This window comes from Periophthalmus magnuspinnatus, chromosome 14, assembly GCF_009829125.3.
Source record: "Periophthalmus magnuspinnatus isolate fPerMag1 chromosome 14, fPerMag1.2.pri, whole genome shotgun sequence".
Classification (NCBI taxonomy): Eukaryota; Metazoa; Chordata; class Actinopteri; order Gobiiformes; family Gobiidae; genus Periophthalmus; species Periophthalmus magnuspinnatus.
In genome coordinates this window covers 10,190,225-10,216,586 of record NC_047139.1, presented here as the reverse complement: position 1 = coordinate 10,216,586, position 26,362 = coordinate 10,190,225, and the positions used below count along the sequence as shown (strand labels likewise).

The 26,362-nt window shown below is 36.8% G+C and overlaps 2 protein-coding genes across 2 annotated transcripts; one reads left to right on the top strand and one right to left on the bottom strand.

Annotated features, from left to right (window-relative positions):
• Window positions 1-419: 419 nt before the first annotated feature.
• Window positions 420-2,797, top strand: cdkn2aipnl (CDKN2A interacting protein N-terminal like). The gene is made up of 3 exons (XM_033978709.2): window positions 420-661; window positions 2,052-2,157; window positions 2,559-2,797. Exons 1-3 carry the CDS (start codon window positions 450-452, stop codon window positions 2,565-2,567), a joined length of 327 nt encoding a protein of 108 aa, XP_033834600.1. The 5' UTR covers window positions 420-449; the 3' UTR covers window positions 2,568-2,797.
• Window positions 2,798-3,469: 672 nt separating this feature from the next.
• On the bottom strand, window positions 3,470-20,587 carry ube2b (ubiquitin-conjugating enzyme E2B (RAD6 homolog)). The gene is made up of 6 exons (XM_033978287.2): window positions 20,366-20,587; window positions 12,731-12,811; window positions 11,257-11,282; window positions 8,947-9,036; window positions 8,397-8,485; window positions 3,470-7,931 (listed from the first exon to the last, which is right to left on the bottom strand). The coding sequence occupies exons 1-6, from the start codon at window positions 20,407-20,409 to the stop codon at window positions 7,803-7,805; spliced, it is 459 nt and encodes a 152-aa protein (XP_033834178.1). The 5' UTR covers window positions 20,410-20,587; the 3' UTR covers window positions 3,470-7,802.
• Window positions 20,588-26,362: the final 5,775 nt, after the last annotated feature.

The following is a 26,362-nucleotide window of genomic DNA, read 5'->3' as shown; positions in this document are numbered from 1 at the left end:
ACAAATTTGGATGTTTATTGTGAGTTTTCTCACTTAATACATTTCATTATTTCTTTTCTCCAAATTAAGAAAAAAAAATAAAATACAAAGTTTATTTTTCCCCTTGCTCCAGCCATTTTCTGTGGGATCTAATAAAATTTGTCTCTTGCTCATCTGAGAGTATGACGAGGTCCAATCACACTATAAATCATTTGATCCTTTTAGGTTAAATTAATATAGAGCATCATTTAATAACTGAGTGGCTAATTACTAAATTAGCACTATCCTAACAACATATAATTGTAAAAATCAATCAAATTCATAATGAAATGATTCCACAGGTTGTAGTTCATCTTTCCGCCGCTGGACGCCGCTCTAATATCCTCCCTGGACCTCTGCCCTCAGCACTTCCGCTCCAGACCGGAAGTCCCTTTGTTTTGCTCTTTCTTGGCTGTGTCTGCAGGAGAAAAATGTCTGCTCTGGACGTGCAGGACTTCATCCAGCAGAACCGGGCGGTGGCGGAGCAGGTGGAGACTTTCCGCGGATACTGGGAGAGCGAGAAACACTGGGCCGCGCGGAGGGAGTTTATTCTGCGGAACAAGAGCGACTTTAGCCCGGATCAACAGGACCAGCTGATCTCGCTGTCCATGGTCTGGGCCAACAACGTGTTCATGGGCTGTCGGTCAGTTTACTTTACAAATAATACAGGTTAAACATCAGAATCAAGCGTTTTACAGTGAGTTTAGTCAATGCCATTTTTAATATCACATAATAATATTATTCTGTTCAAAGTTCACGTTTTAAACTCGCCCAGAAGAATTGGCAAAAACACTGAAATATGAACTGACTAATACAAGAATCAGATTTCAGAATAACATCTAAACTACAGGGTTAGCAGTTTTTTGTTGTTTTGTTTGTTTGAGGAAATTATGTTACTTCAAAAATTGTTCCCTTTGCGATTTGCTAATTGCGTTGATTCAAATCGCAATTTTTATTCTATTGCGATTCATCCTGCAGCACTAATTAGAATAAAATAGTTTATTATAGGCTGTGACTGAATCAGATTTTTTATTTAACAACAATTACAAGTTAAAGATGCTAATATGAACGTGTAATCAACATAGACCCATATTTCTGGTGTGTGTTGGTCTTCTCTATTTCTTAAATAATAAATTATGTAAAATTTTACAAACAAATGTAATTTCAGTAGAGAAACCTGGATTAGTCTCAAAATATCTCAAAATCTAAAAACAAGTTTATTTTGGCAAATGACAACCACTCAATCACAGCCCGGTTTAAGACATTTACTATTATAATTTGTTTATCAAATATTAGTTTATAATAGAACAAAGCATTTGTGATGAAGGTTTTATTGGACAAATACTAACAGAAATGCTGTCCCCACAATCAACTTTTTTTTTTTTTTTTAATTATATCTTTCACCACAAATTATACTTTCTTTTTGTGAAGCTCAAATACAATTTTGAGGCCTCCATTACAGAATTTTAACTGTTTTAAAGTGTCTGTTGAGTGATTAAAATGGCCTCGTGCTACTGATCCTGTCATAATAATCACTATCTCCTCTTTCAGATACATTTGGTTTTAGTTATTGAAAAAAAAAAAGGTTTTTTTTTACTTTTATGTCATACTATCACACTCAATGAGACTAATGAACGGCTTTAGAGTTCTGCAATTCATTTATTCCCTTTTTTATATGTGTTCTTTCACAAAAGGTTTAATGGAATAGCCCTATTGTATTAGTGGCATTATGTAGTTTCAGTGTTATCATTTATTGTGATATTTATTGTATATTTAACTGTCTATTCCCCTTTATAATATGTTCTGTGACAGGCCAATCTATTAAACCAGCTACTCAAAGAAGCAAGAGCAGTGGCTTTAAATCTTGACTAAAAAACTAAAGCCAAATGTTCTTTACCATCGTCAACTTATAAATAAATTCAAAGCCAGTGGTTGAACAAAGAAGAGATGACTGAGCAGATACAGATACTGAATAAAACCAAAGAAATTGCATCATAGTAAACTTACCTAAAGAGGTCTTTGTGTTTTTGCAGATACAGCGAGGAACTTCTGGAACGAGTAAAGGAAATGGCTGAAGGCATCGTGGTGGAGGACGCTCCTGTTTTTAAAACCAGAGATGAGATCATGAAAAAGCAACAGGTAATACACTACTACACTACTGTTTACTTTGATTTGGGTTTGAGTTGTAATGACTCTTTTTAAGCCAAATAAACAAGTCAAACATTTAATTCATTAATAAATGTGACCAACTTTTTGTAGTTTGTTAACATTTGAGCTGTAGCAATTTGCATAAAAATAATTAAAACAAATAATTATTCATCTTATATTTTAGCCTCACTGTGTAAAAATACATAAGAAAAAGACATAGCAAAATTCTTAAGCGTCCCTCATGGGGCGTTTGGCGTGATTTGACGCTTTGTTTGTGAATGTGTCAGTGTCATGAATGCTCCTGGCCATGTATTAAAATGGGCACTGTGCACTCAATTCATTTGAAAGGTGATTTGTAAACAGTGTGAATATTGTATTTTCTTGTATTACAGGGTCGGTGATGACCATAAAACGGGACTGAAGGATTTTTATGGACTTTTTCATAAAATGGAGCTGATTTTATTATTGTCTGTTTGATGCCATTGTCCAGACGTGTCCAGACATGTACTCGCATTGGATTTTACTTCTTTTTTTTTTCATTTTAAACATGCTTTTAAAGTTTTTAAACAATGTTTAATGTTTTTTTTTACAGATTTTAACTTGTTGAATTTTTTATTTGTTAAAAATGTACTGCCCTATATTTTTACATGATTCATTACATCAGAATTAATTTTAATTAAAGTCACAGATTTTTACTGTCTTAAAAATGATCTAGTTCTGTTTTTCACATGTGTTAGTTTGCAGTGGTCCAAAGTTATTTCTCACTTACCTTAGGCATGCTGAGCCACCTAATTATTCACCGCAATGAGTTTGTACATGCTCTGAACAACCCTGAGACCAGAGCTGAGGAAATAATTTAAATGCAGCAATGTGTGTCTCTGGTATCTGACTTTGGTAGAAATTTGTGTCATCAAAATACAAAAATTTCAAACTATTTCGATACTAAGGAGTACACTCAATACTCAATACTGACTTTCTTTCGAGAGTAGAATGTAATTTTTAACATTAAATGGTAGTACTTTCTTTTATATGAATATCTGCATAAATCTGTCGTACAGGAAGGTTCCACAGTGATCCATGGCCGTATATGAGTCTGTGTGTCTGATACTTGTTCTGACTCAGCTCCAGATCATTCTAAAGCTGTTTAGCAAAGGTTCATATCTGTCCTGACTTTTTCATTATCGATACTATCGATATAGTAACGATTAGTATCTGATTCCTGATACTTTTGACACCTACAGTAGCAATTAATAGCAATATTAAAACCTCCATTCACATCATAAATTAGGACTCTTCCACAAAGTTCAAAGTCTGAAAAATGTGTTTATTATGTTTTATACAGCATATTGTTATAAGTATACATCATTTAATTCACAAAAGTTTATAACATATCCCTTCTGCTTATTGGATCTGGTGAAGTGTCACGAACCACAACATGTCTCTGGAAATTATGATTTATTCAGGATATATTTCATGATTTTATGAAGAGAATTCATTTGTAAAAAGGGCACGATAAAGACATGATTAATATGTCCGAGTTTTAGTAGCTTAATCTGTGTAGCTTTTCAAAATAAAAGACAAACAGGTGGGAATGCAACTGAGGCTGTTAGAGAAGCAAATCAAAGTTGACTGATAATTTCAACATTTGATGAAACACTTTATTTAGCCTAATTTATTCTTTGAAAACAAATATTCCATCAAATTGTGAGGTCATGAACGGCTTTAATATAAGAAATCCTGTATTTGTTTCAGAACAGACCCATGGTAGCAATCACTGTTATCAAGACGTGATCATTCCTATGCTGAAACTTGTTTTACTGAACTGTGTACATGGTTTTGAATAACATCTTCTACTGTTCCTTGTCATTATTTGGCAACCTTTGTGCAAACTAGAAACACCTGGCTGCAGGGGGCAGAGTTTGAAGTGTGGATACCTGTTAAACCAATCACATTAGATCTAAAACAAAAATAAAACAAAATAGGACAGCCATCATATAAACTAAATCAGTGTTTCTCAAACTGTGGTGCCCTCTGCATTTTGAATAATTTTATTTAGAGAGACCCATTTTCATGTTTTGGTACTTATTTGGGTTAATCATGATTTAGAACTACCTTATTCATATATTTAGTAATTGTAGAGCTGGTTTAGCCCTAAATTAGACCTGATAAACTCCAGACTTCGTGAATGATTCCTATGTTAAGTGATATGTGGATTTGAGTACATTCAGACTATAGATATGGTGACATAGGCAGGCAAAGGCAGTGTTGGGTATATTGTCAACAACATTCTTGCATTTTCCATTCGATATCATTAGCGCCTGGCGTGGTGCATTCATGATTCATCCGTACAGTAGGAACTTGGCACTTCTTCGGTTTGTGACGCCAGAACCTAAACCTACATGGTCCAAAAATAAACCAAGCTAATGACTGCAGGAGAAATCGGCATTGGCAGAGGATATAGAAAACAATGGGCGAGTAATGGATTCTGGGCACAGCTTGGAGACTTTGTCTAAACTAGGACTAAACCAGGTCTAAACAAGGACAGTTTTGATTCTGGTTTAGTTCAAATTAGACTCACTTTAGTCCGGTTCATAGTTGTTGATCAATAGTCTTGGTAAAGTCCTGGGTCAGACCTGGTATAGTCTTACTTTGGAGCTGCCCTATTCCTATTTTGTGGTTTAGTCCTAGTGTACACACAGTTGGTTCTGGTTTACTTCAAATTAGACCCACTTTAGTCCAGTTTATAAGCAATAATCTCAGTTTAGATCTGCTTTAGTCCTAGTTCATACCTGCCCTATTTCTATTCAGAAATGGTATAGACCTGGCTTGGACCTGGTTCTGATTTAGTCCAGTTTTAGACCCTAAATCGTTTTCCTGGCTTTCCTGTATCCTCTATGCAGTGTATAAATACTTATAAGCAACAATGACCAATGGTCTTGGTTTACTCCTGGTTTACTCATACAACAGAACTGCCCTGTTTATATTTTGTGTTTAAGCCACAGTTCAGACTCGGTTTAGTCCTATTGGTTCTTTACTTATTTCAGTTTCAGTCCTGGTTTAAACCTGCCCAATTCCTATTTAAGGCGTGGTTTATGTTTGGTTCGCTTTTTCAAACCAATTTCAGTCCTGGTTTAGTATTGATTTTAAGTAGGCTCACACCCCATGTAGTCGAAATTTATATTCTTGATTCAATCCTTTTCCTGCTATGACATCGTTGAGCCCAAGTTTAGACCTCTTTTAGTCCACTTTTACCTGACACAGTCCTACTTTATACCTAGTTTAGTCCCAGAAAAAACAGGATTAGTCAGTTTAGACCACTTTGATTCTGGTTTAATCCTGGTTTTAGTCTTGATTTCCTGGTTTAGTTCGGGTTTAGACCCATTTTAGACAATTAATCAATGAAAATAGTCTTGCTTTAGTCATTTTAGTCCTGGTTCAGACCTTTTTTGGTTTGGTTTCGATCCAACGTAAACCACATTTCCTGACTTTTCATAGGTAACATCAAAGTTTATAGCGATGAGCAAGTCTCTTTAAGGTTTAGGTTTCTTGACTAGATGGTTCTGTCCCAGTTCTGGCTTAATCTAGATTTAATCCCAGTAGTTTTTACCTGTTTTGGTTCTGTTTCTAGTTCTGTTTTAGTCCCCAGTCTTAGTCCCTGGTCCAAGTCCTCCATCTAAATCCCGGGTTAATCCATTTAGTAGTGGTAGTCCGAGTCCTAGTAGTTTTTACCTGTTGTGGTTCTGGTTTAATCTCTGGTTTAATCTCTGGTTCAGTGCGTAGTTTAGTCTTCTATAATACTAAGCAAACTTTTGTATTTAGCTCTTAGCTCTTTTAGTCTCTTTCAAACACTCAATGTATTAAACAAACCCCTATTCTTATATGGGCCCATTTTGCATCTCAAACAGCCCCAGTTACTTTGGCACCATAAAAAAAAAAAAAAAAAAAATACGGCAAAAGAAAACATGGAACTAATTTGTAAAACTCAACAGCGTCAGTCCAACCAAACAACTTAAAAGATATATTACAAATTCTGTTAGCAATAACTTATTCACATCATGCAATAAAAAAAGTGATCTAACTGACAAAGATCTTCCCACATAATGGTTTGGGCTCCTCCTTCCCTCGATGCAGGTTTCGGATTTATGGTGCATTCAGTGGCACTTTCACTGTAAAAAAAATTTCCTAGATGACGACTTCAATTCAAAATGTTGATCTTGATTTGAGTAGTTCTGACGAATTTCACACTCGATTTCAATACTAAGGAATAGACTCGATGCTCAATACAGATTCCTATACCATGGTGATAATAGTGGCATCTGAATCGGCAATAGAATGTGATTTTCAACATTAAGTATTTTATATTACCATGTGGTCTTGTAACTAATCCCTCAGTGGTCCAGGTAGGTTGTGGTGATCCAGTGCTCCATGGGCGTAGACTAGTCTGTGTCTTATACTTGTTCTGATTCAGCTCGAGATCATTCTAAAGCTGTTCAGGAAAGGTGCAATTCCATCCTGTGAATGTGACTTTAGTATTGAAACTAGATACTCTTTTGAGCAGGTTTTGATACTAGTTTTATTATCGATTAGTATCAGATTCTCGATACTTTTGATAATCTCATTTAGAATCATCTAGTTTGGTTTAGATTTGTGGCATTATTTAAATACATCTTTTTTTCTAATCTCAACATAAATGAGTCAATTGAACAACTCAATAAAATCCTACAAGACAGATAATTTTGCTTAAAAAAAAAGGTGCACTGCGTGACATTTCTGATCCACCACCTTCTCATTTCCATAGAGCTGTTATTGCTTTACCTGAAACGTTCCAGAGTATGGCATTAAACATATCCATCTAGCACTTTTTCCTTACTGGCATTTTCATGCTCGAAAAGACCTGAAAAACATGCATTCTTACAGCGTGTGGGCGGTCACCTCTCTACAGATCTGATCTGTAACTCGGTCTGACGGCTTCACCTACTTCTCTTCACAAACGCAGGCGAGTTGGATAGATAAGTAATGCTATACAATGGAACATTCCAGGCTCTGAGTGAGTCACAACTGGATTTAACCACAGTGAAGAGTGAACTTTCTGAAGACGCAGATTACTTCAATTACCTCTTTAAGCCAATATAAAGATTTCCCAATATCCAAAAGGTAAATTCACAAATGTTTAACCGCATTTCTATTGTGTCTAGACATAAGAATTCACTGTATTATAATAGAAATCTGTGTTTTTAACAATATAATTTTAACTGCCCACATCTTCTGTCACCTGAAACCCAGCAATCAGGGAAACCTGCCTCCACCCGGAAGTATAACATCGTCACATTACAGAACCTGAAAACCACCAACAACATCTCTATGGAGACAACTGTCCACCAGAAAAATTACGCAGTGCAATTTTAACTTTAAGAATCAATTGAAACCAACAGGCTGAAATATGTCCAACTATCTAAACCAACCTAAAATGTTAAAAACTTTTCAAATCAAGACAGACATTTTGAATTGAAGTGCTCTGCCTCTCGGCGCTCATCCTTCTGCAGTGTTGTCTCATACGTGTGGTGGTAATCGTTTATGTGTTTGTCGAGGTAAACATGAGCGATGGGGGAGGAGGATGTTTGGAGGATGTCTTGTGTCTAGACGTCCACCCAGCTCTGCTCCACGATGGCGGTCACCCTCTTCTCATACTCCCGCTTGTTCTCCTGGTACAGCTGCGCCGCCTGGCTGTTCGCAGGGCTGTTGGGGTTCGGCTCGTCCAGGAGAGACTGAGGACAGAGAGGGAAAGGACTGTGAAAGTAATGTCAGAATGCAGATATCCAGAGTGCATCTCAATCAAAATGTAGATATAGAGCACATTTAAAAGAGCTAAGGCTTAACAAAGTGCTGAACAACGAGCAGAACAATACAACAGAATAAAATATACTAGTAAGCGAAACAATAATACAAATAAAAACGTGGGACATGGAGCTAGGAGGTAAGAAGTTGCCATACCGTGGGCTCAACAATCATTCAACTTTTAAAATGTTGCAGTACAGACATATTGTATAAGCAGCTCAATAAATCTGCTGTGTACTGTCTGCGTCAACCTGGAACAGAATCCTTTTACCAAAACATAAATTGTAATTGTATCCGTTTTGAAATACATGTCAGAAAAATCACAATTGGACATTTTCAGATTTTTAGATTCACTTTTAGTTCCACTCTTGGTCACAGACAGATGAGGACTGTACCTGGATGGAAGTGAGGATGGAGGAGACGTCGTACGTGGGGCTCCAGCGATTCTGAAGGATGTCTAAACATATACTGCCATCTGCATAAACTGAGGACACAAAACAGGACCGTGACTTAACTCAGAATCTAAAACAGACGAGGAAACTTGAATATTAATAAACAATTCAATTCAACAATTCATTTCAGTTCACACACCACTTTCGTACTAACTTAGAGTAATCCGATTGTTTTCTGATTGTTCATACCTGTGTGGGTTTTAATAAGAAAAAACCCCAAAACTAATGCGACAAAAAATTCATTGTAGTTTGTCTCTAAATACAACTCTCTAAAAACACGTTGATTCACTGACATGTGTTACCGGGTGGTTTTGATGAGCAGATTTCGCTTGTGCTGTAAACACACGCCACGAATCAGATCTAATTATCAGATTATCGGATTATTCTAGTGATTTGATTTTGACTGGCTATGTAAATAATGTAATAAAAGCGAAGCTTAGAGTAAAGTGAATGTCATGTAACTGTGGGACATGTCGGCCATGTTGTTTCTTACCGTTTGGGTGAAACATTCGGGACACAAACCGCACCGTGGGGGGTTTGTTTGGATACTCCTCGGAAAACTCTATCAGCAACTTAAACGTTCCTGCAGACAAGAGGAATGAGGGAGGGAGAGGAGTGAAAGAGAGAGAAGGGAAGGGAGATGGGGGAGAGCGCGGCAGATAGATAAGCATGGGAAGAGTAGGAAGAGGAGAGGAAGGGAAAGTAAAGAGGAGATGAAGGGAAAGAGGGAGACAGAAAGAGGAAAAGTAGATGAAGGAGGAGAGAGAGTAAGAGAGAGAAGGAGGGGGACAGAGGATAAAGAGAGAAAGATGGGGAGAGAGGAGGGAAAGAGAAAGAAGAGAAAGAGGGGAGATGGAAAAGTTAGATTAAACACAGACAAGAGGAGAAAGAAGGAGGGAAAAGAAGGAGAGAAAGAGGGGTAGGAGGGAGGAGAGGGGTTAGATGAAAACAAGGAACAGAAGGGAGAGAGATGGATGGGGAAAGAGATGAAGAAATAGAGGAAGGGAAGAGAATGGGGGAAAAGAAAAAAGAGAAAGGGTGAGGTTAGACGAAAACACACAAGAGAGGAGGATGGAGGGAAAGAAGAAGAGAGAAGTTGGACAGAAAACAGACGTTGAGTTAAAAATAGCTTTTGCCTGAGACACTGCAGGTTTCACTGGACTCTGCAGAAATAAAGGCTAAAAATAAAATGATGCAGAATTTAAGACTCCATCAAGACTTAAAGTCCCTGTACAGGATTTTTCCCCATGTATTTGAGAGAAATGTGTTTTGCCCCAGCACAGATATGTTGTATAAGCAGCTCTTGAGGTCAAAATAAGTCTGCTGTGTACTGTCTGCATCCAATTATAAAGCATTTCATTGTCTGATAATCAGCAAGTGCACTGTTAACATGCTACTTGCTAGCTTAACTGTCAGGGCATCTTTCACCTAGTTAAAGAGAGAATATTACACTTCTATGGGGTATTAACTGTTAACACACAATGTATTTAGATCATCATGTTACCTTTTATCGTTTTGAAAGACAACATACTTTTGTTTTGATGCTTTGATTCCAACACCCCCCATGTGGGAACATGGGTGACGTACGTTGGTGGGCAGAGTCTTGGACAGAATTGTACTGCTAACAGTAAGGAGGGTTCAAAAAATGAATGGATGACATAGAAAACCTCTTCTTCAGACATGTTTTTTGATGAGGGAACGATGCTATAACATGTTACAAAATTCCAGTAAGTCCATTTTACATAAAAGCCCACCTTTAAGTCAATAATTTTAAGTCAGATATCTGTCCTTCACAGCTTCAGACCGATGACTAAACCATTTTTACTCTGAGTCTGGCACATTTTTAAACACTTTCTTTCATTATATAACCAGCACTTCTTCACAACAATGCAATCTCCGTCTCTGCTAGAGCTGTAAGATTAACAACAATCGAATCACAATTTGAGGGAATGGAATTAGCAAATCGAAAAGGCTGCAGGTGAATTCTTTGATGTACAAGAATTTCCTTCACAAACAACTAAACCTTTGTCTTGTGCTGCATAAAAACTAACCCCGTAGCTTAGATCTGTACAAGCATGAACTGCCAAACTAATACAAGAATCACATTTCAGAACATATTTCAGTCTTTTTGCCAATACTTCCTGAAGAGTTTAAAAATTATTAAAATATAACATGCAATTCTAATCTCAGTCACAATTAGATATTTTCCCCAAACTGCTGAGCCCTGGACTCCAGCACAGATTTCTCATTTACTACTGCACCTGGAGGCTGCAGCAGAAACTTATGAAAATTATGAAAAGCTCTTATAAACTCTGCTCTCTGGGCAAAGACCAGAGTGGAGTTTTGCTGCCATACCAGCAGCAACTAGCATGCTAATGCTTACTCCCCAATTATAGGACAATAGATTGCAGTTCATATTTACATACTTCATACTTCTTTCAAATGTTAGTGCTCTTGGTGTTGTACATTTCTAGAGTTCTACTTTTTAAACATAAATTACAAATTTAATGGAATCACAGTATTGTTTCCAAAAACATGCAAACCTGGCTTAGACTAAACTTAATTATAAATATCATGTTTTATTGTAAATGGTAACATATTGTTTTCAACTTAAATAGATTAAGTTTTTCTGCATTTATTCTTTCTTTAAAACTAGACTAATAATTTAAAAATATACCTCACAACCACCAGCTCAAGCCTCACGACCCCCACTATGGGCATCACTGACTTAGACAACACTGGTTTACAGGGCAGACAAATAAGCACACAGTATTTATAAGAAAAATAACGAGAAAAACCTTACCATCTTCAAATGGTGTCCCCACAGGTCTGAAAAACAATCACATTTATAATTAAAATTACATTATAATAGAGCTAAAGTGTACTAAATCAAAGTATAGCATATTTAGTATAAGTATATTTACATAGAAGACCAGCTTTGATTTGCAACTTGTTTAGGGTACAATGCAGTAACATGTAGTATACTATACATGAATGGAGCAAACGTGTAATACCCATCAGGAAAAACATGATACAGGTCAATGTTTATCTATTATACTTAAATAGTACACTGATGTGTTTGTGAAGAGCACACTAGTTTGTACTCACTCTTAACTACCAATATAATTAGAATTTTTTTGTGCTAATTTTTTGTATATTTCTAACGCACTGATGTCAGGCCCTTCTAACTACTACAAATGTTCTAAATGCATTCAAAGTGCCAGCAGTCTGCAATACATCCAAGTACTAACCAGGCACTTCTGTCTCTTTCTCTCCCCCTCTCCTTTACTCCTTCCTCTTCTCTCAGTCACTCACTCTTTCTCTCTGTCACCTCTTTTGCCCTTTAAATTCAAAGTGTGTCTTGACGCTCTCCCGCTGAGAGCTTATTCTTCACAATCAGAGGATGGATCACAAAAGCTTTGTACTGAGTTAAAGAGGAGGGAGGGAGAGAGAGGGGGAGAGAGAGAGAGAGAGAGAGAGAGAGAGAGAGAGAGAGAGAGAGAGAAAGAGAGGGAGAGAGGCAGAGGGCGAGATGGAGGAGAGAAAGAAAAGGGGAAAGAGTGGGAGGAGGAGAGGAAAATGGAGGAGAGGAGGAGGGTGCAGGAGACCTTACCTTATTTTAAAATCTTTGAAATGCCAAAATTTGCATATTTTATCATACAGTGAGGTTAAAGGTATAATATGAGATTTCGATATGTTACATCTCTATTTAGCCTCGTCAGAGGGAGAGAGGAGGGAGAGAGGAGGGAGAGAGGAGGGAGAGAGGAGGGAGAGAGGAGGGGGAGGGACCTAGGGAGAAACAAGGAAAAGACGAGGAAGAAATGAGGACGAGACGAGGGAGAGACGAGGGAGAGACGAGGGAGAGACGAGGGAGAGACGAGGGAGAGACGAGGGAGAGACGAGGGAGAGACGAGGGAGAGACGAGGGAGAGACGAGAGAGGGAGGAGGGAGAGACGAGAGAGAGAGACGAGAGAGGGAGGAGAGAGAGAGGAGAGAGAGAGACGAGAGAGGGAGGAGAGAGAGAAACGAGAGAGGGAGGAGAGAGAGAGACGAGAGAGGGAGGAGAGAGAGAGAGAGACGAGGGAGGGAGGAGGGAGAGACGAGGGAGGGAGGAGGGAGAAAGAGACTAGGGAGAGATGGAGGGAGAAGGAGGGAGGGAAAGATGAGGGAGAGATGAGGAACAAAGACGAGGGAGGGAGGAGAGTGGGAGGAGGGAGGGATGAGGGAGAGACAAGGGATAGAGGAGAGAGAGGAGAGGGGAGGAACGTGTGCCTCACCCAAAAATAACTGCGTTCCACAGCATTATGTTGTTCTCCGATGGCGCCCCACTCACTCCAGTCGGAGGGTCTTCTTGAAGTCTGAGGAGAGAGAAACATTTATGATTACAAATATAAGAAAGAGACAATACAAAACCATCCATGACAAACAGTAACAAATAGCACTGATTAATGATTAGCTGCAGGTGCCGGGGTTTAGGTAGTGAAGCATTTCAGGGTTAAACCAACTGGATTTCAACGCTGGAACTGGCAACCCAAATCATGTGAGGCTCATTCTGCTTTCTGATTGGTAATCGTCTCGAGCCAAAACATCAAATAATAAATAACTTGGCAATCATGTCCAATGTTTTTGTAATTAAGAATAAATCAGCATTACAATTGTCATCAGTGAAAGTTCTATTTGATTTGAACGTGTTTACCTCTTATGTGGGGACACAAAGGTCAAGTTGAGTTTATGAAATTTTAAATCTAAATCTTATATAGTTTCTTAAAGTTACCACTTTAAAAAGGTAATAAAATACCTATACATGAATTGTGATTAAATCAAAATTGTTATCTGGCTCCAAGAAAACCGTGCAATTCTTTTTTTGGCATATCGCCCTTCTCTACTTCTATGCACACGGTGCGTTGTCTGATTTGAGGTGGAGGCTGTGACAGAGCAGAGCAGTGATCTGAATTAAACCAGCTCTCGTCTGCAGCGCGATTATGAGTCCGAACACGAAGCCTCATCCACACAGATCAGCAGAGAGAATGGTCCACTGCAGTTTACACACGCCAAACCTGCAACTGAGAGTGCAGTCAACATACACACAAGACCTGACCTGGAATGAACCACAAGTGAGAAACGGCTACAGGGTTTATCTCAATCGTACTGAAATCATAATTTGAATGAACGTGTTGAGCACACACAAGGCTGCAATTTTTGGAGTACCATAATTTCCTCCACAAACAACAGAATATTGAAGAGGAGGAGGGGCTGGGCAATAGGAGGAAAAAAATTAATCACGATTTTCCAACATTTTTTCAGTCGCAGTGAATCAGTTTTGACGATTTTCTTTTTGTTTTATTTAAGGGCCATAATACTCTAGTTTGTGATCCACGTTATAATGTTATTTCCTCATCACAAACATACCTGAAGTCGTGTTTTGTTTCATTCACACACATTTAACACACAAACCCTGATATTTAGGCTGAGTTCTTCTCTCAAACTGAAATCGCTCTGTTCCACCTCGTGATGTCATGTGGTAATACAGGAAGAACTCTGTTTTTAAACTCCATACACCTCCATTAGAATTTGGATTATTTGGATGATTTCAGCCCTGGAGCTGCCAATCTCTACTGAACAAAAGGTAAAAAGTCAACTTGAAAAATTCATGACATCACAAGGTGGAGCAGAGCATTTTGAGGTTTGGAGATTTTGCAAATTATAGGACCTTGGGAAATATTTTGCAATTTTTCTGTCAAGCACTCTGATTTATGTTTTAATAATAGGAGTCTGTTAAACATGTCCAGGAGAATTGACAGACTGAAATGTGACAAACTAATACAAGAATCACATTTCAAAACATGTTTATTGTTTGTGGAGGAAGTTATGATACTTCAAAAATTGCAGTCTTTGTGATTTGTGATTTACTAATTGCAATTCGATTACGATTAATCTTGCAGTTCTAGTGTCGAGTTTGTTTGCATCCAAGTTTATCAGATAAAAAAGGAGAGAGATTAATCGTCCCTAGAGTGATCAGTGACTCAGACTCTAGGTTCTATTTAAAGTAGATCTACGACATCACAAGTAGAACCAGAGCCAGAGCAAAGTCGCCATGTTTGGACCTCCACCAACCAACAACAGAGAATAGACAGAAAAAAACGATCGAAGCATATGGTCCATGCAAGCTGAGGAAAGCTGGGAAAAGGCCAGAATATTGTGAAGAATATTTGAAATTTTTAAAAATCCAGTTGAGAAAAGCATCATCAGGACAAATCTGGGATCAAAAGTTGTTAAGAGCTTGTTATGACCACACCCCAAGATTTATGCTAAACCTTTTAACAATGCAGCTATTGTGAACTTTTGCAAACATCACATTTAAACAAACTCAAAATAGTGCTTGTGTATTTTGATGACCTTGACATGATGAGATGTGAATTAAATTTATACATCTTAAAAAATGCAAAATTATAAATGGCACAGAAACATTTATTTCAGTAACAGTGGCAATTTTGAATCAAATGTCGAGCCCGGGCAGCTCTCCCACTGCAGGGGGCCATTCCACGATCACAAGGGCCCTTTATCACTGCTTGCTGTTTTAATTAAAAGGTTAGTATTGTTTATGTTTGGGAAATTTGAAAGTTTTTAATAAAGCCATGTTTCAACCTTTATTTTTTGCCCAGCTCTCAAATGTTTAAGGCAGAACTGAACTGAATTTGGTCTGTTCCGGAGCTTGTTCAAAAGCAGCAGGAGGTCCATTGTGCGACACAGCAACAAGTACCAAGCAACTTCAAACAACAACATGAAAATCCTGCTGATCACTCGACTCACACCTGTCAGCTATTGTTACAGAAACAGAGGACGGCGTGTTTAAGTGTCGAACACAACAAGACGAGACAACCTCCCCATACTTAGCTTATACTAGCATTATGAACAAAAACTACAACAAAAGTCTGATTTGCAATAGGGCTGCAACAGGTAATCAGCTAATCGTGACTAGTCGTGTTTGTAATCTTAAATAATCGTAGTAATATTTTGATAATCACCATCGATATCTGGACTAAAAAAAGACCTAAAATGATTTTCATTAAAGACAGATTATAACTATATGGCAGAAGCGCAATATATGACTCCTGTGGATAGTTATGTTACAATTAACATATTTTAAATCACAGTATTGTCTATCTAGTAAAAGTGTGCTGACTTCCACATTACAAAACTGTTGTGCCCAATGGGAGCTGACAATGAGTCGACGTAAACTTCAACAAAGTGCCACATGCTGTTGGCCCTTCCTATGGACAGCTGCAGATCACGCTAGCAAGTCGCACATTTTTTTTTACATTTGTGACAAAATGGCTAGCGATGCTGGCCAAATAAAATTGAAGAACGGAGTAAGTAGCGAGGGCAGTGAAAATGAGAGATGATCGACAATATGACATCTTGAAAATAAGCGATTAAAGATTGCTGAAACATGCGAATCTCTAAAAACAACTCTGAGAGGATACGTGAGAAGACAACAACTACGACATGGCTAAAAGCTCTGAAAAGTTTAGTCTGCTTTAATATAGCCTACTTTATTTGTAAATATTCTATATTGAAAAGCATTGAGTCCCTATACTTCAACCTTTATTTGACCAACAATGTGTTTTGAAAATCTACATTTACTTTAGAAATTATTGTTGGACAAACAGACTACTAAAATCATTGTTAACTGCAGCCATAATTTAAAGTTTAAAGTTAAACATGCCAAATTCATCAGTTTTAATGGCTGCAACTAACAAAAAAAACACTTGGTCTGTGTAAAAGCTGTTAATCCTTTAGTTCAAACCTCTACAAACATGTTCTGAAATGCATGGGATTCTTGGATTGGTTTGAAAGTTCAAATTCCAGTTTGATCTTTAACAATGCTTCAGGCAAAGGTGTGCTCTCTTTAGGCTTCATTCTAAAACAAATCACAAATTGTCAAGTTCAACAGTTGGAAAGTGTTGTAAGCAGTTCCACATCACCATATTCCATTAAACAGTGGATTAAATCATTGCACTGTTTAAATGTAGGTCAGTTTGTGGAGCAGATTGGAGCAAGTCTGAACGGGAGCTTATCGTGGAACTGTGGATCCAGGTACTGAGACCGACCGTGTAGATTCGTCCTTAAGCTCCGAGCAGCACAGACCCAGGGCAATTAACCTCATTTAGAAAAGCTGCCACTGTCTCAGCCTAGAAAACACTCACCAGTCACACACAGAACTCTGGTTGAAGGTACAGTACGTAGCTTTCTGGAGGTGGCACATCATCTGCACGTTTCCATGGAAATAGAAAGTTAAAACCACACTTCGGAACATTCTGCATGGAGATGGATGAGTTTTATATCTCACTGTGGAAGATTACAGCAAGATGAACAACATTTCCATGGAAACAAGCAGGAGGCCCTACTCCAGACCAAATAAGAGTCAGGTTTGTGGAGATGCAAACCCACTCACAGTAAGGACACATGTTTTCAAGAGCAACAGACACACATGCTTTCAGTTTAGTCTATTTTTTTATGTCAAAAATGACATACAGTGGTTTTAAAGCATCCTTCCTCTGGCATAAGGACCAAGCAAACAACAAGGGAAGAAATCCACATATTTTCACTATTTACTCACAACTTAAATAACAGTTTAAGGTTTTAAAAGTTGATCTGCAAAATTATTGACATTGATTAGATTGCACTATAAATGTGAAGGACACAAATGAAACAACACACGTTTCATAATATTTGAACTTTTATTCATAAATAATTTGTTCTGTAGGATAAATCACATTTAGTGTTTTAAAGAAGTAAATGCATACTATCCCTACACTGGTATTGTTTATCAGGTATTGGCACTTAAAAAGGGAGAACCAGATGTAACCAAACAAACTGGATCAGACAGGTTTATGATGAAGGAACATAATTAAAAAACATGGGAACAAGTCAAGAGAGAACACTATGAGGCATAATATAGTGTTTAGGGAGTATCCACTTCTCATTGTGTAAGCCTAGATCTGAGTTTTGATTAGTCAAGTAAAAATACTGACTCATACTGTCACATGGTTGGGTCAGGACAGACACTGTAATAAATACTTTGACAACATCAAAATAATATTATGTAATAGCATGGCTTATTGAGAGCCAAGAACTAAAACAAAATAGTGTTTGTATTGGAAATCATTTGAGAAGATCTGGTGATTTTGATCATTATGTAATCTTTCATTTATTTAAGTAAAGATCTAGTTTAAACTGTCTAGGAGCTCCAAGATTTCAAAGATCTCAATGAACATAACACAAGTCTTGATTAAAATTAAAGGTATACTTCGTCACTTTTCTGGTGCTTTTCCATGATGTTTTGTCTGTATTTTTCCCCAGTACTGCATTAAAATCATCTCGATCATCTTGCATTTATCCAGTTAATGCTAAAAATATGTTGAAAAACATGCCTTCTTTCTGTGAATGGGCTCATCTCTCCACAGAGCTTACAACATGCCATGCCTGTAAGGTCACAACCTGATATTTGCATCTTTTGCTGTAACTACTACTACTACTAACTACTACTATGAGTAAATGTAGATTTTCAAAACTCATTTTAAACAAATAAATGTTGTAATATGGGGACTGAAGGCTTGTATAGATACAAATAATGTTTATGAAAATTTGAAATGGTTTATTCTTTTTCTGACATTTTGATTTAAAAATACTACTGTCTTTGTAATTAAAAAGGTATTTTCATTTGTGTTTTAAATCAAAATACAACTAAAACTATTTTTTATAGTGGGCTTGTCACAGTTAGTCGATTAACCGTTGCAACTCTATTCGAGTTCATGAGTTTTGAGGTGGTACATTCACTCCTTTGCTGATCCAGAAAGAGTCAGGGTGCTTATTTGGCTGTTGTGTTAAGGTCGGGCACCTGGGGAGTTCAGGGGCAGAGTAGAGTTACTGACACTGTATCCACGCCGCTGCAGAAGCTACTGTTTAAGGGGCTAGCTTAGCATCTTTCTCCAACAGTGTGTGAAGTGTTCTCAGACAGGGAGACAGACAGAGTGTGCCACCATAAGGATAATAAATGTTAGGGGGAAATAGTATTGCTGAAATATTTGGGGGAAAATATCCAATTGTGATTTTTCTGATGAGCATTGTGACTGTGACTAGATTTATTTTTTTAATAATAGGATTCTATTCAAAATTCACATTTTAACACAAGAATCACATTTCAGAACATGTCTGTAAAAATCTAAACTACAGGGTTAACAGTTTTTTTATGCAGAATAAGACAGGAGGTTTGGTTGTTTATGGAGGAATTTATGATACTTCAGTAATCTCACTCTTTGCTATTTGTAATAAAAACTTGCCAAGTCATTCTTCGAGTATAAAGTGATATTTATTTATATATCCTTGTGGTTCACTTTTTGGCCAATTCACTTTTTTTTTATGAAACCTGAATCAAGACACTTACAGGCATGATTTAGCACATTTTGGAAGGATTGTTATATCCAAATAGTATCTATACAGTCATCACTGAGAGCATAGACATACATTATGATACATTATAGGCCAAAGGGCTATGGTCAAAAGCTACTTAAGGTAATCAGTTACATAGGTGAGTTGTATAAATGTGTAAATATAAAATTATGTCATGACAATGGCACCACTTTCTTCTTTGCACTGCATCCCCTTACCCCATGTCTTCTATATAGATACATTTTATTACTATCTAATCTGTATTTGTGCCCTACTTGACACAAATCTTATGCTAGTTTTGCCATTTCATTATTTTGAATTTTATTACAATTAATTCTCTGCTCTTTACAACTATATATTAATGTATGAGCTGCAGTGTCCAACTAATTTCCCTGTGGATCAATAAACTTTGCGAGTAGCGAGAAAACGGCACTTAATGTAGTTAATTGATATCATAGTCTCAAAGAATGGATCCTTCTTTTAAATTGCTTGGGCTGACAGCTATAGTCAATATATTTTCAGATTCATAAATGTTGTGTTAATATCTAAAGCTGTACAATTAATAAACCCTGACATCCCATGGGAGAAATGGGTGTGCTTTTTACAATTAGTAGCCATACTAAATTAACTAAGGTGAACATAAACGTGATTTTTAAATGGATAGACACAATATTGGGAAAAAAACAAGAGGAAATCCAAGTCCCAACAGACAGCCATGCAGAAGATTGTGCAACATCTGGGAACCATGTGTGCCCAAAAACAGCTAGCACTATGGACAATATTCATACTTAAAATAGATCTAGAAACTAAACTAATAGCCAATTGGTTAACATTTAGTTTCATTGTGTTAAGCCAATTTATAATGACTTTGTTGCATCCAGCTATTAGTTAAACTCCCACTAAAATATCACTATATTTAGCAATAGTATTATCTAGATTGCACACTCAAGATTACAGTATAGTATATGTGCATAGTTCCCCATTTTCAGTGTGAGCTAATGGATTGAAATGCAAGGTTTGATTTCCTGAGCATTATTTAGCTACAACCCGGGAAAAAATACGTTAAAATTAGTTTTATTTAACCATTTATGTGCACGAACTTCGTAAACGTACTTGGTTTTCCAGAAAATTCCACCTGTAATTGGCTCCAGCTGATAAGTGCACTTAAATAAACAAGAATGGATCAGAAGACTGTCCACTGTACTGCACAGGCGAGCCTTTGTCACAAACCGGGAGCTAACACAGCGCAAAAATGCACGAAAATTAATGACATCTTCACTGTAGGGGAATCAAAGCGGCATACGTGCGATATAAACGTGTTATATTACAATTACGATGAGTTTAGATGTTGATTTACAGCGTTTTGCGACATCAACAGCGGCTAGGCTAATGCTAATGCTAGGCTAACGCTGCTAACAAACACAAACATATCGAGGAAGAAAAGACAAATGCTTCGGTACCTTTTAAAATCCCGCATAAGTCGTCGTCTGGCCGGTGTCGACATGCTTCAAACTGTATTTAAAGAAACTAAAAGGGACTTAAACGTGTCTCTGCCCCCCCACAAAAAGGTATATTTGGTGTTTTATCCGTCCGGTCCTTCCCTTCCGCCACCACAGCGGCTCACAGCGCTTTTCTTCTCCCAAAACAGCTCGCCAACCTCGGCTTCGCTGCTTCGGTGACGTCGGTGCAGCGGATGTACAGCCCCCTTTATGACACACTTGGCTTTCTTGGGGCTTTTGAGGAAATAGTGTGCGTTTAAAAGCTTCGCAATGACACGAAACCGGACAGAAGATTGACATGGTTTTGCATTTTCATAGAATAACAGAACAAAAGCTAAAGTTAGTGGGAAAGTGGACCTGATAGTAATGTATACAGCCTATATATGAACATTAGAAACAACATTTAACAATAAATAAGACAAACTAAAGCCTACTAAATAAATAATGACCTAACATATTTTTTTTTAAAGTACAAGTATTTAGCATAATGTGGCCAGGGTTTCTAGGTTGGGGTATTTGTTGCTATGGTAACAGTTTGACCGTAAACAAACAAAACAATGGCAGCTCTGGCCCCTGGTATTCCCAAACTATCCAAGCCAGGAACTTCAAAATAACCATGCACTCAACCCGAGACCTTCACTATCAAATCACATTGTTAGATGTATTTATTTTAGAAGGCTTGCTGTATCTGTTGTCACAATACAAAAAATTCAAGAGTAGTTTCAAGAATAGAAAAATTATCTCATAATAAACATTTTGATACCCAAATTATAATTTTTTTGATACCCAAATGATAATTTTAAAAGCTCTAAAAGATCAAATTCCATCAAATAAGTTATTTTGTTGTTATTATTTGATTTGATTTTGTTGTTATTATTTGATTTTGTACCTGTGATGCTGTGAGAAATTGTTTTAGTGTTGCCAAGCAACATGCTCTGTGCATCTTTGTCTTTAGGTAAGACCAGTACTTACAGTCTATTGTAAGTGTATTGTGTAATTGTTAGAACTGTACAGTACCAGATAAATGCATTTCTGTTGCTAAATGGAAAGTGTTTACATTTTAATCTGTCATATTATGGATTCTTGTGTATTGTTTTTATTTGAAATCAAATGTCTATATTTACAATAGGAAAGCTGTGCAACTTTCTCTGAGTAATATTGGTTGGACCGCCTGACACTCACAGCACTTTGTGATTTTCCTATTTCCTATTCTCTTTCCTGTTTTACAATGCAAAGTGATGTCAAAATGGGTGCTGGTTACATTTTGTATTATTTAATATCTGATTTTCAATACTTCTGAGAACCCTGTAGGCTATATTTTGTATTTGTATATCAAAGTATTTTTTCAAGTTTATTAGATTGTCTGCCCTTATTTAATGTTATCATAGTTTATACTATTAATATTATTCTTTGTTTAATGTTGCACCATAATCCCCAGGCATGTTCCTGTTTGTGAATTTTGATCATTGGCAATGGAAATAAAACTACTCTGTAACATTCAGTAGTGGAAAAAATACAGCAAATTTGTACTCAAGTAAAAGTACAGTTACATGGCTAAAATTTGCTCAATTACAAATACATGTACTGCTTCCAAAATTGTACTTAACTAAAGTTAAAATTCTGCATGAAAAATTCAACTCAAAGTACTAGCAGCATTTTCGATTTAATGTTTATATAAATTAAAACATTTAAAGCTGAAATTATTTCATTTCAAACTCAATCTGCATATTGTTTGAGCTCTGGCCATCAGAGGAGACGATGCTGTTATGTGAGTTTGTCTGTAGAGTGGAGCTGAGACAGAGGTGGACTGGGACAGTTGGGACTTGTACAGACTAGTACTCAGTAACTTGTGTGACTTTAAATGTAACTATGATTATATGGCTAGAAATGACTCAATGACCAGCGCAGGGACAGATTTAAATATCTACTCAAAAAAGTATAATTACCCCAAACCTCTGCTACATTAGCATGAGTATTGCAAACATTTAGTGCTTTCAGTACCAAAAAAGTTTAAAAACAGTGCCGTGGGCATGTTTTTAAATGATATTTTCCAATGATTACCAGCCACGACCCTCAGTGCCTCATGATCCCTGGGGGCCACCATTTTTCGAAACAGTAAAAGAATAAAGCTACTGTATAGGCCAAAACGATGAGTCCATTGACAAAAGAATCAGTGAAACTGAACAGGAACTTTTTAAGAACCTCTGCATTTCTAGTGCAGAATGATTCATGTAGATAGAAAGTTTTTTTTTATTTTATTTTGTATTTAACCTTTTTTTAACTAGGAAAGCACCGTTGAGATCGAAATATCTTTGTCAAGGAGGAACTGATCAAGATTTCAGTGACACATATCAAGAGCATTTACAAAGGAACAAAACAATGAACCAACAGTTTCAAAAGTTACAGGCAAAGCAATAACATGGAGACAAACAGATTACCTGCCCATCACTAGGTCCTATTATGAGTCAGGCCTGTGCAGAGGCAAGCCCGCCTACAGTAAGGATGCATGTTTTTCAGGGTGTTTTGTCTATAAATAAAACCTGTAAGATAATATCACATTCTACTTTAATTTATTTGAGGTGAAATCTAAAATATTTTGACGAACATATATCCTTTTTGTGCATTTGATATGATATTTTAACATACATCTTCCCCCTTGCAGTTCTATTAGTTATGAGTCAGCTCTGTGGAGAGGCAAGCCTGCTTTTTTGCCTAATAAAACCATATAACATAACAACACATAATTTTATTTTAGTTTAATTGATTTTTTGGGGGGAAATCTAAAATTTTTTGACTAACATGTAACCTTGTTGTGAGCGGGCTTGCCTCTCCACAGACCTGACTCATACCTTGGCCTAGTGGACGTTAGATTGCAGCTCTGGGTATAGCCTATGCCTCATCATTGTCTGTAGTTATTTAATGTGATTAGATGAAATTATGAAGTATTTTAATATATGTTTTCCCCCTTGCAGTTACGAGGCAGGTCTGAGAAGAAGCAAGCCCAAGCCAAGGCATGTTTTCCCTAATAAAGCCTTTACTATAACACATCGTTTTATTTTAGTTCATTTTTGAGTGAAATCTAAAACATTGTGACAAACATGTATCGTTATGTCAGGAAGCTTGCCTCTCCACAGACCTTAACCTGATGGATGACAGCACATACTTTTTGAAATCATAAAGTATTTTACATTTTCAGCTATCATACTTCTTCCTTGTAGCTCTTTTTTTTTTTTTCTAAATCTCTATAAGGTACCAGCACTAAATATAGGCCCATGCAGCAGTGACCAGAGATGTCTGTTGTCATAGAAACTGTACTCTGTCCTGCAGTGGAGAGAAATTAGATTTTAAAAGTTACAAAACAAAAGTGAAGCATGCAATTAGGTTTGACATCTGATGTGGAGACAAAGACTGTTACAAAACCACATTTAAGAGGATTAAAGCATAAATCTTATCATCCTAATCCAATTGTAATGTAGACTGTATCCTGCCATAAGCCATATGTCACACTGTAATATATTATAAACTGCACTACTGGCTTCACTTAGCCACAACCAGCCCATAAGATATTTGCAGAGCTGGGTAGTACTCAGTTACATTTACTTGAGTAACATTGTACTTTTCAGAATTACTTTCCAGCAGCAAACCATCCTACTTGAGTAATATTATTTTTTGGCCATAGTGCTCTTAGTAAAAGTTCTGGTTTCTCACAAGTGTCAAAAGCTTTATGTTGACAATATTAAAGGATTTGACTATTTGTTTTTCCTGCACCGCTCCTTCAAATATGATTTAGTCTAATTTTTGTGTTTATTCTTTGAAAATACCAGATTTTATTCTTCAACTTACATTAACTTCCAATTATAAGTCAGATGTTACGTCCTGACGTTTACTCTTTAAGTCACTCTTACTTGAGTTGTCGTTTTCCCAGATACGTTTTATTCTTACTTGATTCATTTCTTTGACAACTACTTTGTGCTTTATTTATATTATTTTGAAATAATGTTATTCTTACTTTGGCTACTTTACCATCTCTGCTTATTTACAATTTGAAGGTAATTTTGGTTGTATATTATTTATTGTCGAGGGTCTATTACCTACTTGTCTAATGATGTAATAGCTTTGCCAAACCAAATGACTTGCTTTAGTGGAATAAAATGTATTTTGTGGCTTCTTTAATAATAAGTAAATTGGTAGTACAGTTACATTCGCTCAAACTGATTGCTGTAAGACCTGAGTATTGTCACTGATGCTAACACAAACAGTAATGAAATTAATGTTGTTAGCTTTACTGTCAAGGCAAAAGGCCGCTCTGGTCTCCAAAAGTTGTTTAAAGTTGTTATAAACTCATTGAGGTGAATGCGTAATAGTGGTGGAACAAAACAAAGTAAAAGTAGCAATGTACTGTACTTAAGTATACATTTTAGGTATCTGTACTGTACTGAAGTAGATTTTAAAGTGGATAGTTTTTACTTCAGTACATTTGAGGGGAGGTATCTGCACTTTCTACTTCACTACATTATTGAAATGGACTGAAAAGTAAAAGTATTTGTTATTTTTGAGACCAGCAGAAAAGACTGAGGGGTTTATTTTTAACATGTTTGTAGTGTGAGGAAACAAAAATATACAAAAAAGCTAAAAAAAAAAAAAGGTCAAGTCAATTGTTTCTGTTGAACAAAATTCAGCACAAATCTTTGTAAAAATCACGACATTTGAAGCTTTATTAGATCTGAAAATCTGCATGAAATACTTTTACTTGAGGATTTTCTTTTTTGTTTCAGTATCTGTACTTTTACTTAAATAATAAAACAGAGTACTTCTTCCACCACTGTGCATCAGGTAAATAAGGGATAACTTTAGATCACTGCAAACCATTTAAAATGAACTAGTTCTGTTTTCCACATTTTTAAGACAGACACCTTTGATGAGGAACAATACGTGAGCTTTAGTGTCTGAGGATAAACATGTTCTGAAATGCATGAGATTTTACCATTTTAGTTTAACACTGTAATGGTGATGCTCCTGGATGTGTCTGAATGATGCAGCAATCTAAATTTGGACATGTCTAACTGCAAAAATCAGTGCTTATTCATTCTCTAAATTATGCCATCGCCTATAATAAAAATACTGAGGACACTTCCCTGTGCCCACCAGCAGAGGGAGTGCCATACCTTGGATTCACTGCTGAGCTCTGCTGTTGTCATGGTGACCGGGTTTCCTGACAGACGCTGAATCTGATTGGTCCAAATGGAGACAGGGTTCATACTGATGCTTGGCAGTGACGTCACGCTGGGGATGCTGGCTGAATGTTCAGCAGTTACCATGGAGACACAACGCACACATCAGCAAACACAGACAAAAAAGTTTAAAGATTGTCTGAAAAGTCAAGAATAAATAGAAAATTGATTTAAACAATACATTTTCAGGAGCCTGTGACCAATATGAGTGTTCATGGTCCTGTTTAGGTATTTGATTTTCAACAAAAAGTTGAGTGACTAACTGAAAATTATGCTACGCTCTCTTATGCTAGCAAATTGTGACTGTAATTTCACGTGTGAGAGACTTGTTTAACAGTACAAATCAGCTCACCTGCTATAGTTCCAGCTAAGTCAGCTCTTTCTGGTCAGATTGTGTTAAAAGAAAGCTCAGATTAAGTCTCAGTTGAGTAACAGATTTTCAGACAGAGTAGTGCTTTTTGTTAGCTTCACACCCCCAGGAAATGTTGATGAGATCAGCAAAGTATCAATAGAAGCCTGGATCATAAGACCAATAATAATTGTAAATGGGTATAAAGCCTATCGCTGGTTTAGTCCTGGTTCAGTCCTGGTTCAGTCCTGGTTTAGTCCTGGTTTAGTCCTGGTTTAGTCCTGGTTTAGTCCTGGTTTAGTCCTGGTTTAGATTACATTATTTAAACTTCTGAAATAACAGTGCAAAGAGCCTCATGTGACTTACCTCTATCCACAG

What these genes read in the sequence shown, in the direction of transcription:
- ube2b (XM_033978287.2), bottom strand. Translation starts at nt 20,409, where the DNA reads ATGTCGACACCGGCCAGACGACGACTTATGCGGGATTTTAAAAG. An exon ending in TGGAACGCAGTTATTTTTGG is followed by an intron (nt 11,283 to 12,730) that starts GTGAGGCACACG and finishes ATTGTTTTTCAG; the next exon opens with ACCTGTGGGGACACCATTTG. An exon ending in GGGGACACCATTTGAAGATG is followed by an intron (nt 9,037 to 11,256) that starts GTAAGGTTTTTC and finishes TCTTGTCTGCAG; the next exon opens with GAACGTTTAAGTTGCTGATA.
- cdkn2aipnl (XM_033978709.2), top strand. Translation starts at nt 450, where the DNA reads ATGTCTGCTCTGGACGTGCAGGACTTCATCCAGCAGAACCGGGCGGTG. An exon ending in AACGTGTTCATGGGCTGTCG is followed by an intron (nt 662 to 2,051) that starts GTCAGTTTACTT and finishes GTGTTTTTGCAG; the next exon opens with ATACAGCGAGGAACTTCTGG.